The sequence below is a fragment of the Salvelinus fontinalis genome, chromosome 19 (assembly GCF_029448725.1).
Source record: "Salvelinus fontinalis isolate EN_2023a chromosome 19, ASM2944872v1, whole genome shotgun sequence".
In the NCBI taxonomy this organism is placed as follows: Eukaryota; Metazoa; Chordata; class Actinopteri; order Salmoniformes; family Salmonidae; genus Salvelinus; species Salvelinus fontinalis.
This window is the reverse complement of record NC_074683.1, coordinates 6967669-6987136: the sequence shown is the minus strand read 5'-3', so window position 1 is coordinate 6987136 and position 19468 is coordinate 6967669. Positions and strand designations below refer to the sequence as shown.

At 43.5% G+C, this 19468-nt stretch overlaps 1 protein-coding gene across 1 annotated transcript; it reads right to left on the bottom strand.

Annotated features, from left to right (window-relative positions):
- Positions 1 to 4163: 4163 nt before the first annotated feature.
- LOC129816263 (acetylcholine receptor subunit alpha-like) lies at positions 4164 to 17105 on the bottom strand. The gene is made up of 9 exons (XM_055870533.1): positions 16834 to 17105; positions 15577 to 15719; positions 9912 to 9956; positions 9474 to 9583; positions 8875 to 9070; positions 8431 to 8668; positions 6162 to 6385; positions 4746 to 4985; positions 4164 to 4653 (listed from the first exon to the last, which is right to left on the bottom strand). The coding sequence occupies exons 1-9, from the start codon at positions 16889 to 16891 to the stop codon at positions 4522 to 4524; spliced, it is 1386 nt and encodes a 461-aa protein (XP_055726508.1). The 5' UTR covers positions 16892 to 17105; the 3' UTR covers positions 4164 to 4521.
- Between the last annotated feature and the right edge of the window lie 2363 nt (positions 17106 to 19468).

Genomic DNA, 19468 nt, shown 5'->3' with positions numbered 1-19468 from the left:
CACCGGACTCTGGCCCGTGACGTGAATGGGCAAAAGCGGTGAGGGAGGACCGCACTTTTCAAATAGAACAGTAATCTGCGCCACTCGGCCATGTTGTCCACAAGGCAGCACGGTGGATCGTCCAGAATCATACAACATCTCTTAGCATTTTCAAACTAGTCTTCATTGGGAAGGCAGATAAAGCGTTTTTATCAAAAGCAATCACTTTCGCATGTGAAAACACAGAATCCTACTAGTTTCCACATGCTTAATTACGTCACTTAACGTTTTTTTAAGCGACTACGCAGTGGGCTTTGAACGGGGCACCTGGCTCACGCCCGGGAGGCAGCCCGGTTTCAAAACAAACGCAATCAATTTCCTACCTTCGGTCACCCGGGACAGATTAATCGAAACACCTTATTGTTGGCGAATCTTCTTCTTCGAGGTTTATTAGCGGACTTCAACCTATAAAGTGTATTGCTGCCACCTACTGTACGAGTTAGTGAACGATAGAAAAAATATATTGCAGGAATGTTCATAGACAGAGATAGACATCGCATCATTGTATCTGTCCTATTAAGACGTCTGTTAGAGCACGAGCAGCGCCATTTTGAACAGAGAAGGATGATGGGAGGAGCTATAGGAGAACGGGCTCATTTTAGTGGCTGAAATGTATTTTTGTATTTTTTATTTAACCTTTATTTAACTAGGCAAGTCAGTCAAGAACAAATTCTTATTTACAATGACTGCCTACCCCAGCAAAACCCTCCCCTAAGCCGGACTACGCTGGGCCAATTGTGCGCCGACCTATGGGACTCCCGATCACGGCCAGTTGTGATACAGCCTGGGATAAAACCGGGGTCTGTAGGGACGCCTCTAGCACTGCGATGCAGTGCCTTAGACAGCTGCACCACTCGGGAGCCCTTATAAGTAAACTAAGTAAACCAAGACAACAATTAGACATCAATTACTTCTTGCTAGTTAGGAGACACTGTCTCCATTACAACACACTGCATGACAGGGTAGTGAATTGCTCATCATCGTTGCTCTCCCAAGATGGGTGGTAATTTTAAGTAGCATCTTTAAAAAAAAGTTTCCTCAATGGAATGGTATCAAACACATCAAATTAATGGAAACCACATGCTTGACTCAGTTCCTTTTATTCCATTCCCGCTATTGCAATGAGCCAAAATAGCTCCTCCCACCTCTGATTTTGAAGTAGTCCATTTTCTTCTTCTACTGCTTCTTTGAGTTGGCAAACACACTGGAAGGGTGCACACTGCCACCTAGACTGCATTGGATGATCCCTCGGGGACCTGGATGGAATTATGGGATCCTTCCTTAACCCATATGAAGTGTCAGTTGACTACTTTAAAGTGGTGAAAGTCCTCTATGGGACTGCCCATGCTAAAACGGCCTTTGGGTACTAGAGTCTTCTATCTATCTCTATAGGAATGTTGCACATGGGCCTCTCACATGGTCAAAATTCAGTCTATTGTAGTGTTCAGGATGTCAACGTTCCACAAAGTTTCACATGCAGTGCTTTTTAGTAAATGTTACCATTTATGGCATTGATTATTATCTCACTGGTTCAAATATGATTTACTTTGATTGCACAATATCCTTACTAGCTAGTAGGCTGTCAAACGTTCCCTCATCACTGTCAAACACTCCCTAAAACACTTCAACGAGCAGGCCTTTCTATCGACCTGGCCCGGGTATCCTGGAAGGATATTGAACTCATTCCGTCAGTAGAGGATGCCTGGTTATTCTTTAAAAGTGCTTTCCTCACCATCTTAAATAAGCATGCCCCATTCAGAAATTTAGAACCAGGAACAGATATAGCCCTTGGTTATCTCTAGACCTGACTGTCCTTGACCAGCACAAAAACATCCTGTGGCGTACTGCATTAGCATCGAATAGCCCCCACGATATGCAACTTTTGAGGGAAGTTAGGAAAGCAAAGGCTAGCTTTTTCAAACAGAAATTTGCATCCCAAAGCACAAACTCAAAAAAGTTCTGGGACACTGTAAAGTCCATGGAGAATAAAAGCACCTCCTCCCAGCTGCCCACTGATCTGAGGCTAGGAAACACTGTCACCACCGATAAATCCACAATAATTGAGAATTTAAATAAGCATTTTTCTACGGCTGGCCATGCTTTCCACCTGGCTACCCCTACCCCGGTCAACAGCCCTGCACCCCCCACAGCAACTTGCCCAAACCTCCCCCATTTCTACTTCACCCAAATCCAGATAGCTGATGTTCTGAAAGAGTTGCAAAATCTGGACCCCTACAAATCAGCTGGGCTAGACAATCTGGACCCTCTCTAAAATTATCCGCCGCAATTGTTGCAACCCCTATTACTAGCCAGTTCAACCTCTCTTTAGTATCGTCTGAGATCCCCAAAGATTGGAACGCAGCCGCGGTCATCCCCCTCTTCAAAGGGAGGGACATTCTAGACCCAAACTGTTACAGACCTATATCTATCCTACCCTGTCTTTCTAAGGTCTTCGAAGCCAAGTTAACAAACAGATTACCGACCATTTCGAATCCCACCGTACCTTCTCCGCTATGCAATCTGGTTTCCGAGCTGGTCATGGGTGCACCTCAGTCACGCTCAAGGTCCTAAACAATATCATAACCGCCATCGATAAAATACAATACTGTGCAGCCGTATTCATTTACCTGGCCAAGGCTTTCGACTCTGTCAATCACCACATTCTTATTGGCAGACTCAACAGCCTTGGTTTCTCAAATTACTCAAATTCACCAACTACTTATCAGACAGAGTTCAGTGTGTCAAATCGGAGGGCCTGTTGTCCGGACCTCTGGCAGTCTCTACGGGGGTGCCACAGGGTTCAATTCTCGGGCAGACTCTATTCTCTGTATATATCAACAATGTCGCTCTTGCTGCTGGTGATTCTCTGATCCACATCTACGCAGATGACACCATTCGGTATACTTCTGGCCCTTCTTTGGACACTGTGTTAACTAACCTCCAGACGAGCTTCAATGCCATACAACTCTCCTTCCGTGGCCTCCAACTGCTCTTAAATGCAAGTAAAACTAAATGCATGCTCTTCAACCGATCGCTGCCCTCACCTGCCCGCCCGTCCAGCATCACTACTCTGGACAGTTCTGACTTAGAATATGTGGACAATTACAAATACCTTGGTGTCTGGTTAGACTGTAAACTCTCCTTCCAGACTCACATTAAGCATCTCCAATCCAAAATTAAATTTAGAATTGGCTTCCTATTTCGCAACAAAGCCTCCTTCACTCATGCTGCCAAACATACCCTCGTAAAACTGACCATCCTACCGATCCTTGACATCAGCGATGCAATTTATAAAATAGCCTCCAACACTCTACTCAGCAAATTTGATGCAGTCTATCACAGTGCCATCCGTTTTGTCACCAAAGCCCCATATACTACCCACCATTGCGACCTGTATGCTGGCGTTGGCTGGCCCTCGCTTCATATTCGTCGCCAAACCCATTGGCTCCAGGTCATCTATAAGTCTTTGCTAGGTTAAGCCCTGCCTTATCTCAGCTCACTGGTCACCGTAGCAGCACCCACCCGTAGCACGCGCTCCAGCAGGTATATTTCACTGGTCATCCCCAAAGCCAACTCCTCATTGGCCGCCTTTCCTTCCAGTTCTCTGCTGCCAATGACTGGAACGAATTGCAAAAATCACTGAAGCTGGAGACTCATATCTCCCTCACTAACTTTAAGCATCAACTGTCAGAGCAGCTCACAGATCACTGCACCTGTACATAGCCCATCTGTAAATAGCCCATCCAACTACCTCATCCCCGTATTGTTATTTATTAGATTCTTTTGCTCCTTTGCACCCCAGTATCTCTACTTGCATATTCATCTATCACTCCAGTGTTTAATTGCTAATTTGTAATTACTTTGCCACTACGGCCTGTTTATTGCCTTACCTCCCTAATCTTACTTCATTTGCACACACTGCATATAGATTTTTTTTTATTGTGTTGTTGACTGTACATTTGTTTATTCCATGTGTAACTCTGTGTTGGTGTTTGTGTCGCACTGCTTTGCTTTATCTTGGCCTGGTCGCAGTTGTAAATGAGAACTTGTTCTCAACTGGCCTACCGGGTTAAATAAAAGTGAAATAAAAGAAAAAAAGACACATAGAAAATAGACAACCAGTGTCAAGTAGGCCTATCAATTTTACTTAAATACTGTATTAAAGATGAATGAAAATATATAACAAAACATATTGAGTAAAGACAACAAATATTCTGATTACAAAAACTTGATTAGAATGGTCAATGTAGATCAACTGTTCTGTAATACACAAGTGAAAATATGGATAAACATGCATGCACCCAGCGATCTGAAGTAATTGCAAACCACCCAATAATAATGAATGTATGAGGGTCAAAAACACAGTCCTCATACAGCAATATGTGACTTTAAGGTCATAGGGCCAAGAGTCACTAGGGCCCAGAGTGTTACCTGGTCAGGTCATAAAAACATCTGGACCTACTCAGGACACCCCACAGACCTCTAAGGTGTCATGCTCAGCTCAATGAGACGGCCTGCGAACACTCCTAGGGTGCCAATGATACACACTGCCATGAACACACACAGCAGAATGTGATCCAGCACCATGGCCACAAACTTCCACTCTTCAGCAGCCTGGGAAAAGAGGAGAGCAGTTAGAAACACTCAACCTGAGATCTTTAAGGAAAAAACTGTGGGAAGGACGGTAATGAATTCCATAGTCTTACACTGTTGGACTCCTCATCAGATTTCATGGTCTCAGCGATGTACTTCACCCCCTCAATAGCACTGCGTACGTCTGGGTTCTTGGTGATGGGGGACTGGTAGGTGACTGCAGTAGGGGTGGGCTTGCCTGAGATGTCTGAGATGTCAAAGTCAGCACCATAGATGTCTTTATCCTGTCTCTCCTTTGCAGGACGCTTCATTGTTGAGAAGAACATGAGGTTGGGAATTGTGTCAATGAAAATCTAGGAAGCAAAGAATATGAAAGGACTGAATTAATCAAATGTTATTAGTCGCATGCGCCGAATACAACAGGTAACCTTACAGTGAAATGCCCCTAACCAACAATGCAGTTTTAAAAACTACAGATAAGAATAATAAATAAAAGTAACATGTAACTAAAGAGCAGCAGTAAAATAACAATAGCGAGACTATATACAGGGGGGTACCGGTACAGACTCAATGTGCAGGGGCACTGGTTACTTCTTAAAGTGACTATGCATAGATGAAAACAGACAGTAGCAGCTTTTACAACTTTGTGTAATAACAGACAGTAATAAATAGACTGGTAAAATGCATACAATGAGATAAAAGGCTAAATGATGAACATATTCATTCAGATACTTTCTAGCTCCTGAATCACAAAAGTAGGCTTAAAAAGCAGTAATATAGTAAACAAGTGCAATCAACTATTTTCCGTCACTAGATGGCAGTACTGGGCAAGACATTAACAGGGCAAAAAGAATGTTGAGACCTCTACTATTAAGTAGACTTTACATCACTCACAGGAGGTTGGTGGTACCTTAATTGGGGAGAACGGGTTCGTGGTAATGACTGAAGTGGAATCAGTGGAATGGTATCAAATACATTAAACACATGGTTTCCAGGTGTTTGATGCCATTCCACGTGCTCCGTTCCGGCCATTATTATGAGCTGTTCTCCACTGATACCACACTATCTGTCATGTTATTTCATGAACGATTTGTTAATACATATAAAAAATACATACATTTCTAAACTGTCACACACTCATAACATTCACAAACCAGAGTGCACAAGTCATCCTATGCCGTGTCATTTACAATCCAAATATTTTTTTATTTAACCTTTATTTAACTAGGCCAGTCAGTTAAGAACAAATTCTTATTTACAATGACGGCCTACCCCGGCCAAACCCAGACGACGCTGGGCCAATTGTGCGCCGCCCTATGGGACTCCCAATCACAGCTGGATGTGATACAGCCTGGATTCAAACCAGGGACTGTAGTGACGCCTCTTGCACTGAGATGCAGTGCCTTAGACCGCTGCACAACTTGGGAGACCTGTAAGTAAAGCACTATGCTATAAAAAGTTCTTAACTAAGTTATTTTTAGATAAAAAATAAATGAAACCCTTGGTAGAAATGTGCCAGCTTTGCCCACCTTGCGAACCCAGGGGGACATGGTGTGAGTGCTGGGGGAGCGGTGGTGGGTGTTGATGACGATGACAGTGATGATAATGGAGGCAATGACGAAGACCATTGTGAAGAGCATGTACTTCCCGATGAGCGGCACAGCACTGGAGGTGGAGGGGATGAGCTCAACGATGACCAGCAGAAACACAGTCAGAGACAGCAGGACAGAGATACTCAGAGTCATCTTCTCACCTGAGGACACACATGGTCACAACAACCAGGTCAACAAAAGCAGATGCATACTGAAGAATTAATTTATGGAGAAAGGCGCAGTTGAAGTTTGCAATCATGCAAATGATCTGTCATTATCACATGTCATACATTTCATAATCTGTCCATACGGCACACAGACAGATTTGAGCAGTTCAGTGGAAAAACGAGGCTCACGACAGAGACTGAACATGTGCTCGTAGGGAGGCCACTGAGATTCATAACAATGGATTCAATGTTAAACACTGTGAGAGCAGTTAATAACTGGGCTTAAACAAATACTACAGTTACACCAATGCTCCAGCTCAACTCAGCTGTGACACCCTTAACAAGTGAATTAAACAAATCAATCAATCTCGTCAAAGTGAGCTGGTTTGATGGTAATTTGGTCTCAAGACTTGCCTTCACCTAATCCCCACTCTGGTTGGTCCCCATCTCTTAATTAATTACAAGAGGGTTTGAAGTGATCATTGTGATAATTGATCCGAGAGAAAGAGACTGATAGCGAGAGAGAGAGACACACAGTGCCATAATTCACAGTGATGAATCAACACGGACTCACAGAGACACAGGAGGGTCATAATGTTAGAGGGTAGCAGTGACATTGTTTCTCTGGCAGTCAGTGCCATCACACCCTTTAGGGCACCAACTCATTCTGACCACAGGGAGGAGTAGCCTCTGATCCAATTGAGCTCCTCCGACCTCCCTTTCAGCCCTCCACTAAACGGAGGGCTGAAAGATCATGATGCCTAGTCACCTTACCCCTATACATATCTACCTCCATCGCTCCAGTATCCCTGCACATTGTAAATATGGTATTGGAACTGACCCTGTACGTAGCTTATTACTTTCTCTTGGTATTCTTATTATGTGTTTTTGTTCTACATTATGTTATTTTTAGTGCTACATTGATATTGACTACTGCAGTGTTGTGTTTAGAGCTGTCAAGAAAGGCATTTCACTGTACTTTTGACATTAAAACTTGAAACTTGGGCAGGAATTCTGATAATAAAAAGAACTCAAAGCTGAGTCTCTGTGAATTGGTGCTTGAACAATATTGCCCTACCAAAGCAAAAAGCAAGATAGCGCAAAGGGATTTGTGATTTATTTTGTCCCATTTAGCCTTCCATACACATAGGCCTATACACAAACAACCTCACGTAAGCAAACATACACACAGGCACACAGACGATAGAATTTCAAGTATGTGTTATTTTCAGTTGAGCACATTCACACCCAGACCTCATTCACACAGATTCTAGAATGTGAACTATGTGTTGTTTGTCAACTTTGTGTTGCTGTTCAGTCAAATCGGTGAATCTAAAAGACTTCCATTTGGCATCACAGCTCCTCCATAGCATCATACTGTAGCAGCAGCCATATCAGAGCTAGGCAGCCAGTGATGCATTATACATTAAAGGAAAGGTCTGTTCACAGACATGGCAGCACACAGGGTCTCTGGGTAATGAGGTAGGCCTCCACACTGGCAACAGGACCAAACGCTAGCTGAGACACAGCACTGGTACAGCTAATGTAGCTACTAGTAACTTCTGAGGCCCAGAGACAGATACAGGTGTAGGATCTTAATTTGACCAGTATTGTCGTAGAAAAATAATCCTGCAGCAACAGGATTTGAATGTTTAGTTCATAATATTGCTTGATTGGTGGTTAGGCTATTAGCTGGACAAAAGAAGGCTACATGATAAGTGCAGTACTGTTAATATAACAGAGTGTTAGTCCAGGTTTTCAGTGAATTTATGTAAACCACGAGGCTCATCTGCATTTCCTGCGGTGCAGGAAAATTCTCAGTCACAAAAGAGTGGTCAAATTAAGATCCTACATCTGTAGAAGGACAAGCGTGTTGTTGTTGGTACCAGCCAATGCAGGTACAGTTCTACACAACCACTACATAAGCTGTCAGCGTTGCAGCTATGATGCGGAAATTGGGAGACAAAATATATTTCCATTAATCTTCAGCCAATAGAAGGGATTTAGAACTGAAATGATTGAAGTGATGCTATACTAACCAGAGTCAGTGGGCAGATAGAAGACGAGGCCAGTGAGGAATGAGAAGAGCATGCAGGGGATGATGACGTTGACGATGAAGTAGAGGGGCAGCCGCAGCATCAGGAAGTGGTAGGTGATGTCCAGGTAGGGTGTGTCTGGGCAGCAGGCATAGTACACCCAGTGTTTCCAGCTGCGGTAATCCTTCATCACCCACTCTCCACTCTCCATGAAGTTACTCAGGTCAGGACGGTCGCTGTCCTGGTGGAGACGGGTAATAAAGATGTCATGAAGACGCAACAGACCAGGAAGGGATCAACCTAATTGGTATTTTTTAGGACTGGTGGTATTTTGTAATGCTTTTAGAATCATGTGTTAAATCAGTAATGTACTGAATGTGTATGGGTAACACAGGAGTTACACAGGGGATCAATCGAGAAAAATGTCAAAATGTTGATGATTATTACGGGATTGACGACAACCAAGTTGCCATCATAGGTCCAGGTACCAAGCTTCATGCTGCAGTTCTGCAAGTCGAAGGGGAAGTGCAGCACGATGATCTCACAGTAACTCTTGAAGATGGCAGGGGGGTTCCACGTGATCATGCCAGTGTGCTCCAGCAGCACTTTGGTCTCGTGAACGATGGCAAAGTCACCGTCAGCACTGTGGGCACACACAAACACAGGCATCAACACAGGAAATAATGTTAACGCAGAGGGGCATCACTGCCTGGGGCTTGGCATGGCCCTGCCATCGCAGGCCAACCAACCAGAGCTGAGAATGGTACAGGCTGCTGTGGCATAGGAGCTGGTTGTCAGGGAAAACAGCAGTGTGTCAGACGCAGCATATGGTGTGGGTGGAACCTGTGATATAGAAGCCAGATTTAGCCTGATGCAATCTGAGCTCTCACCCACTCTGCACAGAGGGAAAGGAGAGGGAAAAGTCATGTGGTTTGAAAACATAATCACACACAGTCGGTCTGTCTGGTGGCCTTTTATCAAGGAAAGTATCAGTGAGAGAACGGTAAAAAGAAAGACATTTGATGCAAATATGGCCTGATTCTTACTTGTTATAGAGCACGAGGTCAGGACGCCAGATGTCAGTGGAGGGCACTCTTATCTTTTTGATTCCCCCATAATCCTCAGGATTCCATTGCAAGTTCACGTCCTTCCATTGCTGGAAAATGACAGTACAAAGTACAAAGAGCATGAATGGAAAATATCAGATAGATTATTTGAAGTTCCTGACTTGAAGTCTGATTCGGAGAGGGATCATTTCAATAGGGATTTTTTCAGAGAATGTTTCATTACAGTTTAGTGAAAATTAACCCAATTCAACGGTTTATAAGGATTTTACACTATCTTCAGAATTATGGTGAAATTTATGATAATTACCATACTTAGATTTTCCTTGTAATTACTCTTACAAATAGCCAGAAATAACATATTTTGATCCATATTTACTGTATATTGCAATGTAGATACAGGAAACGGCAGTAACAAACCTGTTTCAGTCGAACATTGCTGTTGACAATCTGGTTGACCTCATCCTGTAGAGAAAGGGAATTGATTTTAGTTTCTACTGTTACGAAACCAATAATTAGGCTACGGATATTGTTGCACTCGCTAAGTCTACGGGTCTTAGGCCTAGTTAGCTAATCTGTAACCTGATTTAAGATGTGCATCTAAGTGAGAAATCAGCATATGCAATGTATGTACACAGGAGACCTCTCCTTCTTGACATCTTGGTCAGCCAATCCAAGCAGATTACCATTTGTTCAGATGGTGACCAAATAAAGTGTATCCTGGTAGAGTGTGCCTAACTGTGTGTTAGCACTAAACTACCTACTGCATAACACCTCCCCCATCAAGAAAAGTAAAGAAAAAAACACAGTCACCAGTATATATTTTCCTGGATTTTCCTAAACTTGTATACTTTCCCACCCTCTTTTCCATAAAACGTATTTAACCGAAGAGACCAAACTATATACACTATAAACACCAGAGCTGCAAAACTATGAAACTTGGCTCCAGAAAACCTCACCTCTGAGATAACGTCATTCTAGAAAACCCAGACAAACCAAAACCATCAAATTCACTGGTCTGCACTCAGCTAATTTCTTCCTGCCAAAAGTCTGACTTGACCAAACCAAGGGACAACCTGTAACCCCTATAGTTCTAAACGGAGAGACCAATTCCATTCCCTAGGCCCATGATCACAAGCACCAAGCTCCATCTGATATGAGACTTAGAGCACCCACCACCAGGGACAAGTGAACGTTGACCAGAACTTCAGCACAATCAATCAATCAAGTTTATTTTATATAGCCCTTCGTACATCAGCTAATATCTCGAAGTGCTGTACAGAAACCCAGCCTAAAACCCCAAACAGCTAGTAATGCAGGTGTAGAAGCACGGTGGCTAGGAAAAACTCCCTAGAAAGGCCAAAACCTAGGAAGAAACCTAGAGAGGAACCAGGCTATGAGGGGTGGCCAGTCCTCTTCTGGCTGTGCCGGGTGGAGATTATAACAGAACTATGCCAAGATGTTCAAAAATGTTCATAAGTGACAAGCATGGTCAAATAATAATCATGAATAATCTTCAGTTGGCTTTTCATAGCCGATCATTAAGAGTTGAAAAACAACAGGTCTGGGACAGGTGGCGGTTCCATAACCGCAGGCAGAACAGTTGAAACTGGAATAGCAGCAAGGCCAGGCGGACAGTGAGCACACTCACTAGGTACACCATTCACGTTCCCCAACGCCTCTTTGCTCCCGTGCTGGAGGGGAACTGAAGGGGAATCGTTCGCCTCCTCACTTTCCTCCAACTTAACCCGGAGACACTAGGCCTACATGCTGTGGGAACTTTCAACCGCTCTTTAACAGGAAGTGACAAAACCGGTGGATCTAGCTTTTCCACCAAACTCACTTCTTCAAGCTCCTGATTCTCATTACAAGACACAGCCATATCACCCTGCAAAACTCAGACCGGATCCTCACTAAATTCTCAACGTGAACGGGAAGAATCTCCTCTCTCCCACAGCTGAGTAAAACAAAGTGTCAGTAATATCGACCCCTGACAAACAACCTCATGGTCAGCCGGCAGAGGGACCACAACCTGTTATCCAAGAGCAGACTCAGATGAGGAGACTGTGATGAAATAACCAAGGTATTTATTGAAACACAGGGGGAAGATAGAGTGCAGGTCAGGGGAAGCTCGGTCGGGTTGCTGGAAACCAGGTGTGGAGGCTGAGGCGAGACGGGTTGAGACAGGGTAAGCAGGTTCGAAGGGGAATCCTTACCACAGACCGGGTGGTGGATGACTTTCTTCATCTCCTCCGTGAATCTGGAGCAGGAGAATCAGATGGGATATTAAATCAAATCAAATGTATTTATATAGCCCTTACATCAGCTGATATCTCAAAGGGCTGTACAGAAACCCAGCCTAAAACTCCAAACAGCAAGCAATGCAGGTGTAGAAGCACAGTGTGGGATATGTCTCTCCCACACTGCCATGGCCCAGGAAGCGCTGCTCCACGGAGGCATCCAATCAGAAAGGAAATCTTGGCCTATTCACTAGCATAAGAGTAGGGCTGTTGCTCAAATAATAGTGAACATTGTACCAAAAGGGCTCTGTAACCTCTGAGGTTGCCATAGTAACTCTCAGGAGTCGGAACAAGGGTCAGCCCTGTAGGTCAGACAGGCTCTGTGACAACTCATTGACGTGCTCCAGAAGGGTCTTCAGGTCTCGGTCATGTTGCTCCAGCAGGGCACCTTGGCCGACGAGGGTTTGGTGGAGAGTAGCAGAGTCTGCTGGGTTTATCCCTTTGGCCAGCTCGTACTGTTACGCAGAGTGGAACTCAAGAGCAGACTCAGACGAGGAGACTGGGATGAAGTAACCAAGGTGTTTATTGACACACTTGGGGAAGATGAAGTGCAGGTCAGGGGAAGTTCGGGTGGGTTTCTGAAAACCAGGTGCGGAGGCTGAGGCTGGAACGAGAGGGATGGAGACAGGGTAAGCAGCTCCGGAGCGGAATCCAAGGGAGTAGTAGAGTGGGGAATTCAGGACAGAGTAGCAGAATGACGAGACGTGGGACTGGAGACAGGGACCAGAGTCAGAGCGGGCAAAACTGTAGCGGAGAGGAAGACAGCATCAAGCAAGGAAAAGAGGATAACAGGATATGGCTAGTAACAAACGGCTCAAAACGTAGACTGACTGAGCAGAGATTACGATCTGGCAGCGTGGAAGTGGCAGGGCTGAGTATTTTTAGAGGTCTTGATTACGGAACAGGTTGCAGCTGGTGGGGATCTGCTCTGACTCCAGCACACCTGTCTCCGCCCACACAATCACACACACACACAGAGAGAGAGGGAGAGGGAGGGAGTACTGGGGGAGTGGCGGGGTCAAGGAGACACAGGATGAGCAGTAGAGGGCGTTACAGGAGCAGATGTGACACAACCTCCTCCACTGTGGGAAAGAATGCGTCAGCTAAAGGAAACAAGGAGTCACTGACAACCTCTGAATCTAACAGATCACTTGGGGAACCAAATCATTACTCAGTCCACAAGGAGAACCTAGTTGTTCATTGTCCATCAACTCAACATAGAACATTGTTCTAAATTGACACCTGAATTAACCTGTTGAGGCTGGGGGCGCTGTTGTCACTATTTATGCTAATCGTGTAATTTTTGAAACGGCTTCCCACAAAATTCTTGATCGTACAATATGCATATTATTATTATTATTGGATAGAAAACAGTCTATAGTTTCTATAGGAGTTGACATTTTGTCTCTAAGTGGAACAGAACCCATTCTACAGCAATTTCCCTGACATGGAGTCAGATTTCAGAAATGTTGGCCCCTGATCTGGAGTCAGTTAAAAGGCCACAGTTATTGCTATGAGTATACGGACACTGCTTACGTCTTCCCCTGGATGCCTTTACGTGGTGACGATTTGAATGGGGTCGATTGCGCGTTCACAGGCACTACAAATTAAAAAACCCTGAGGCTAGTCACTCTTTTGGAGCTGCGTCATGCGCCTTGAGGACACCGACCCGCACCTGTTCCAAGCATTAGTGGAGGGAGTAATATTACTCTGGTCATGTTTCTACTCGTTATAGGAGTTAAAAACATCATAAGGTAGTTAATTTAAAGCGTTTTATAGCAATTTATATCCGTTTAGTGCGATTTTGGGACATTTATTTCTGAAACGCTGTGAATGGCTGGGCACGCTTCCAGTTCATCCCGAACGCAGTTGGCATTTCCACATGGCAAGAGGACAGCTTTCCACCAAAAGACGATTAGACCCAAGAAAGGATCCTTTGCCCAAGATACTGATGGAAGAACAGCTCAAAGTAGGACATTTTTATAATGATAAATCGTGTTTCTGTCAAAAAATGTTAGTGGCTTAGGACGCCATGTTTTTTGACGTAGCTTCGCTTGGCGCAAACTGTATTGAAAAGTAAGGATAATTTAAAAAATGTAATTCCGCGATTGCATTAAGAATTAAATTGTCTATCAATCCCTGTCCACCCTATATTTTTTAGTCACGTTTATGAGTATTTATGTATAAGAGTAGATCACTGTCTAATATGGCGCACGGACATTTTCTCACCAGCTGGGCTACATTTCACATTGTCTAACCATGATTTTGGTGGCTAAATATGCACATTTTCGAACAAACTGTATATGTATGTTGTAATGTGATGTTACAGGGGTGTCATCTGAAGAATTCTGAGAAGGTTAGTGAAAAAAATAATATATTTTGGCGATGTTGACGTTATCGCTCACTTTGGCTAGAATCAATGCTGGGCTTCTATGTGCTATGTGCTATGCTAATATAACGATTTATTGTGTTTTCGCTGTAAGACACTTAGAAAATCTGAAATATTGTCTGTATTCACAGGATCTGTGTCTTTCGATTAGTGTATGCTGTGTATTTTTACGAAATGTTTGATGATCAGTAAGTAGGTAAACACGTTGCTCTATGTAGTTATTCTAGTCCATTTGTGACGGTGGGTGCAATTGTAACCTATGCCATCTACCTGAAATATGCACATTTTTCTAACAAAACCTATCCCATACCATAAATATGTTATCAGACTGTCATCTGATGAGTTTTTGTCTTGGTTAGGGGCTATAAATATCTTAGTTTAGCCGAATTGGTGATAGCTACTGGTGTTGGTGGACAAATAAAAGATGGTGGATTATGCTGATGTGTTTTTAGGTAATAGATTTACATCTTTACATATTGTGTCTTCCCTGTAAAACATTTTAAAAATCGGACATGTTGGCTGGATTCACAAGATCTGTGTCTTTCATTAGCTGTATTGGACTTTAATGTGTGAAAGTTAAATATTTAAAAAAAAATTTTTTTTTGAATTTCGCGGCTCTGCCTTTTCAGTGGGGGTGGGGGGGGAGTGCCGCTAGCGGCACCCTCATCCTAGACAGGTTAACTTCATCCTCAAATTGAAGAGGGCACACTATATCACAAATCTCTACCCAGAAGGTCTCAGCTAGAGACACAATAATCAACTTCCTCACTAGGAAGAACTATTTCCTGGGAGCCACAGTCTATTTCGGCAAATAATGTTTCCTTTACGTCCCCACACACATCGTCATCCTCCCTCTCTGGTTTGCCATCAGCACCCTTCTGAACCTGATTGGCTTCACAAACTGGGGATACCTCAAAACCCTCCTTGAAAGACTTCACCCCCTGAGACAACTGCCTTTTGACTGACTGGCAAGACAAACTTCCTCCCCTGTATGCAACCCTCCAGTCAACTGCCATTTCCTGTTCTAGCCTCACTATTTCCAACAAATATTCTTCCTCCTGACTGCTATCACACTAGAACTTGTGGCAAGAACTCACTCCACTGTTCCCATAACAAAACTGCAACATCTAACTTGTTCAACTCCTCAGCTATTTCAACCTCCAGCATGTTTGCCACCTGACGTAACTGATCCCTTGTTAGCTTGAGAAAACTCCAACTATACTCTTCCTCAGCACAAAACAATGCTGGCTCAAATGCCCCCATAGTCAAAATAAGTAAGCCAAACAGACACAACTCTTCGACTGATAGAAGTTACAGTTAGCTACATAGTGTTGGCAGTGATGTGAATTGCATGATACATATTGGTTGATATAGGATGGTGTGACGTTTTTCTTACCACACTGATGAGTTGAATGAGCTGCAGACCAACTGTAACCACCACTGGGTCCTTGAAGTGAGCGACAGGACGCACCACCTTGTTGTAGCCAGTGAACAGGGTTTTCACCAGACGGGTTTCATCATCAGAGCTCCAGGCAGAGCCTACAAGAAACACAGAGACAGCTTGATGTGTGGCTCACATGGCAGAGATTGAGAGATTGTGGGTTTACAGCACCAGCAGAATGATAAGTAGTGGTTAAAGTATGTGCAACTACAGTAGTATTAAATGTACTAAGTGGCTTCCCATCTTCCTCCCCTCCCTCCCTCCCTCCCTCCCTCCCTCCCTCCCTCCCTCCCTCCCTCCCTCCCTCCCTCCCTCCCTCCATTCCTCCCTCCCTCCATTCCTCCCTCCCTCCCTTCCTTAGTTCCCTTCCTTAGTTCCCTTCCTTCCTTCCTTCCTTCCTTCCTTCCTTCCTTCCTTCCTTCCTTTCTTCCTTCCTTCCTTCCTTCCTTCCTTCCTTCCTTCCTTCCTTCCTTCCTTCCTTCCTTCCTTCCTTCCTTCCTGGCTGCCTGCCGTCCTTCCTTCCTTCCTTCCTGACTGACTGACTAACTACTTATTTCATACACTGTTATATACCAGTGGTATACTATCATCGTGGGATGCTGGAGGTGATAGAGATGAGAGCTCAGTCAATAGAGATAGTGTTTCAGACTCGACATCTGCTATTTCCGTTACATATTTGACCCATGCCAGAGCGGTATCCCATTTCATTTTCCGCTTGACCTTGAAACCAAGCCTAGTGTGTGCAAAAACATACTATGAAAGCATGAATGACGTTTTGAGACATTGAAAACAGTAAAATTGTCTGGAAATATAATATGCTATGTGAAACAATTGACTCATTAAGTCAAGCACAAATAGATGGAGGTTAAAAAACAAAGTGCACACACCCCTGTCAATCAAGAGAGTCTAATGCTGGATGCTTTAAAAGAAATGCCAACATTTTCAAACAGGCACCAGCTTAGCTATAATATACCTCATATAAGATTTGAAGTCTTATAGTTAACAAATGGATAAAGCATTACCAAGAATCAATGTGAAATTATCAAATTATGTTGATATCTCATGATTAATGGGCTAGATTTGTAAAATATGCAAATATTGGTTTAGGATAGACTATCACCTAAAATATCCTGGAAAAGGTAAGTTATAACCGACAGAAGAACAGAAATGGCAAACTAATTTTATCAGTCACATGTTTAGAATATGGCTTACCTGCTAGAATGATAAGGAGATGAGAAACCAAAAGTAGACGATTCATTCTTGTGTTCATTTCCCATAAACTCTGGGAATGGGGTATCCAATGGGGTATCCAATGTCCTGAGTCTTCGAATAGAGGGTAAGCGGCTAGTTAGGTAACAACATTATTTCTGTCTACTTTAAAATTAGGTCAAAATAATTGCGACCCTGACTTGCTGCTCCAAGTACTGTAATGGGGAACAGTATTGTTGTTCCCTGACACCATATGTTATGAGCCACCACCAATAGCTGTCATTTGAGAGGGTCACATTCTTTGTCATCCCTCACATGTTACAAGCGCTACATGCCTGGCTAATCTAGCACTAAAATATCTCACAGTGCAATATACTTCCCATATTGAAAAACAGTAACAGCCTATGGCTGCTTTCCAAAACGAACGCATTTGTTGTGATATATTTACAATTAGGCTACTCATGAACAGAGAATGGGAAATGTTATACTGTTCCCATTGGTTAACTTGTGTTACATTAAGATGTCATTTCCATAATCATTATTTGGGAATCGTATATTAGTAGTTGATTACATGTCAAATACAGTAATCAAACTGCCACCAATGTTGTTCTCTTGGACGATCTTACCCCGAAAGGAGATGGTATGTCTCCCTCTTAGGATAATGTTGGACTGCAACATATCCACAACATCTGCCCCATCTAGCCACTGCAATGAGTTTCCAGATGGCCAGGCATGAAACCCAAACACCCCATCCCTGTACACCTGCCCCTCCCCACCAAGGCATTGATGGGACCAGGCAACTCAATTTCCCTACAGCCTCAACCCGTTCAATCAGCCAGTCACTCAACCAGCCGCCTCATTCATCTTATTTAGGGGGAAATAGCAATTTTGGCAATGTCTGAATTAAGAGAGATCTGTCTCTTAACCCCCTCCACTTCTCTCCCCATACCAATCATAGACCACCTGAATCCTACAGTGCCTAAGTGCCTCCTGCCTGGACCCAACCCATGTGACCCTGGAGAAACCCATTGAATCTGCTCATTCAAGCTCATCAAGGTCAGGCAGTGAGAACGTGTCGTCCTGCCATTGCAGTTGAGACACAGTTCTTTCTTTCAGCAGGAGTCAGCCATTCTATAGCCCTGCGGGAATCTCTCTCAATCAGACCTCCTATTTTACTCTCTATTCTACATGTGATTAAAATGTTCTCTTAACCTGAATCTGAATAATAGTAATGTGGTGTCTGTGGAACATCTGCTGGGGATGGCAGAGCATTGAGCATTTCCCGCTGCATGTTTCTGCCCCCTGCCAAATTATGTAGATGACACTTTCCATGGCAGAGATGATTATGTGTGTTACTGGGAAATTTGTACATAATATTTCGCCCCAAAAATAGCAGTGTATTGTTACGTGTATTGTTTATGTTCTGAAGATAAAATTATATTTATAATCACTCTATTCTATTTCTTTACATGAATTTCAATTAAAGCTCTTCTAAGAGCTCTTTGATGTTGTAAAGGTATTTTACAGTAGATCAATTGCCAGCAGCATACCACCCTGCATACCACTGCTGGCTTACTTCTGAAGCTAAGCAGGGTTGGTCCTGGTCAGTCCCTGGATGGGAGACCAGATGCTGCTGGAAGTGGTGTTGGAGGGCCAGTAGGAGGCACTCTTTCCTCTGGTCTAAAAAAAAATATCCCAATGCCCCAGGGCAGTGATTGGGGACACTGCCCTGTGTAGGGTGCTGTCTTTCGGATGGGACGTTAAATGGGTGTCCTGACTCTCTGAGGTCATTAAAGATCCCATGGCACTTATCGTTAGAGTAGGGGTGTTAACCCCGGTGTCCTGGCTAAATTCCCAATCTGGCCCTCAAACCATCATGGTCACCTAATAATCCCCAGTTTACAATTGGTGCATTCATCCCCCTCCTTTCCCCTGTAACTATTTCCCAGGTCGTTGCTGCAAATGAGAACGTGTTCTCAGTCAACTTACCTGGTAAAATAACGGTAAAATAAAAAAATTGTCTCATATACATTTTGTTTTCTGGGTATGATGGGTGGGGGAAGGGATGGAATGGCTGTTTAGTATGGGATATTGGTGTTTGGTGATGCCATTCTATTCAGTGTAGGCCTATGCAGCTTAAACATTGTCCCCCAATTCCTACAATATGGTGTATAGCAGAAATATAGCACATTTCCACATTCAGAAATCAACATGCTGTCAACAATCTGAGAAGAAGCAGTAATATCCACAGGACAGGCTCTGCATCTACATACAACATGTCTGAGCTGAATGTTTCAGTATGTCTTTTGAAATTGGAAATGTAGGTCAGCCTCTGCAGGAGGAAATGTCACACAGCTTTATCCAATCAACAAAGAAAGGTCAGTTATCTCATGGATGAGAAGCACAAAAAAATGTAGATTAATTAATGTGAGTATGAATCAGCCATCCCATGGTAATTGTAGCAAATATTATTTGATGTGCATGAAGAAAGGTCTGTCATGACATTATCACAGCAGCAGTCTGAACGTTTAGATGAGTTTCTTGGGCTCTTGGCTGCAGCTAATGTAGATGGATTTATAATAAACAGCTGAAAAAGCTGTATGAATTCGAGTAAATTACACTTTTATTGACCAATCAA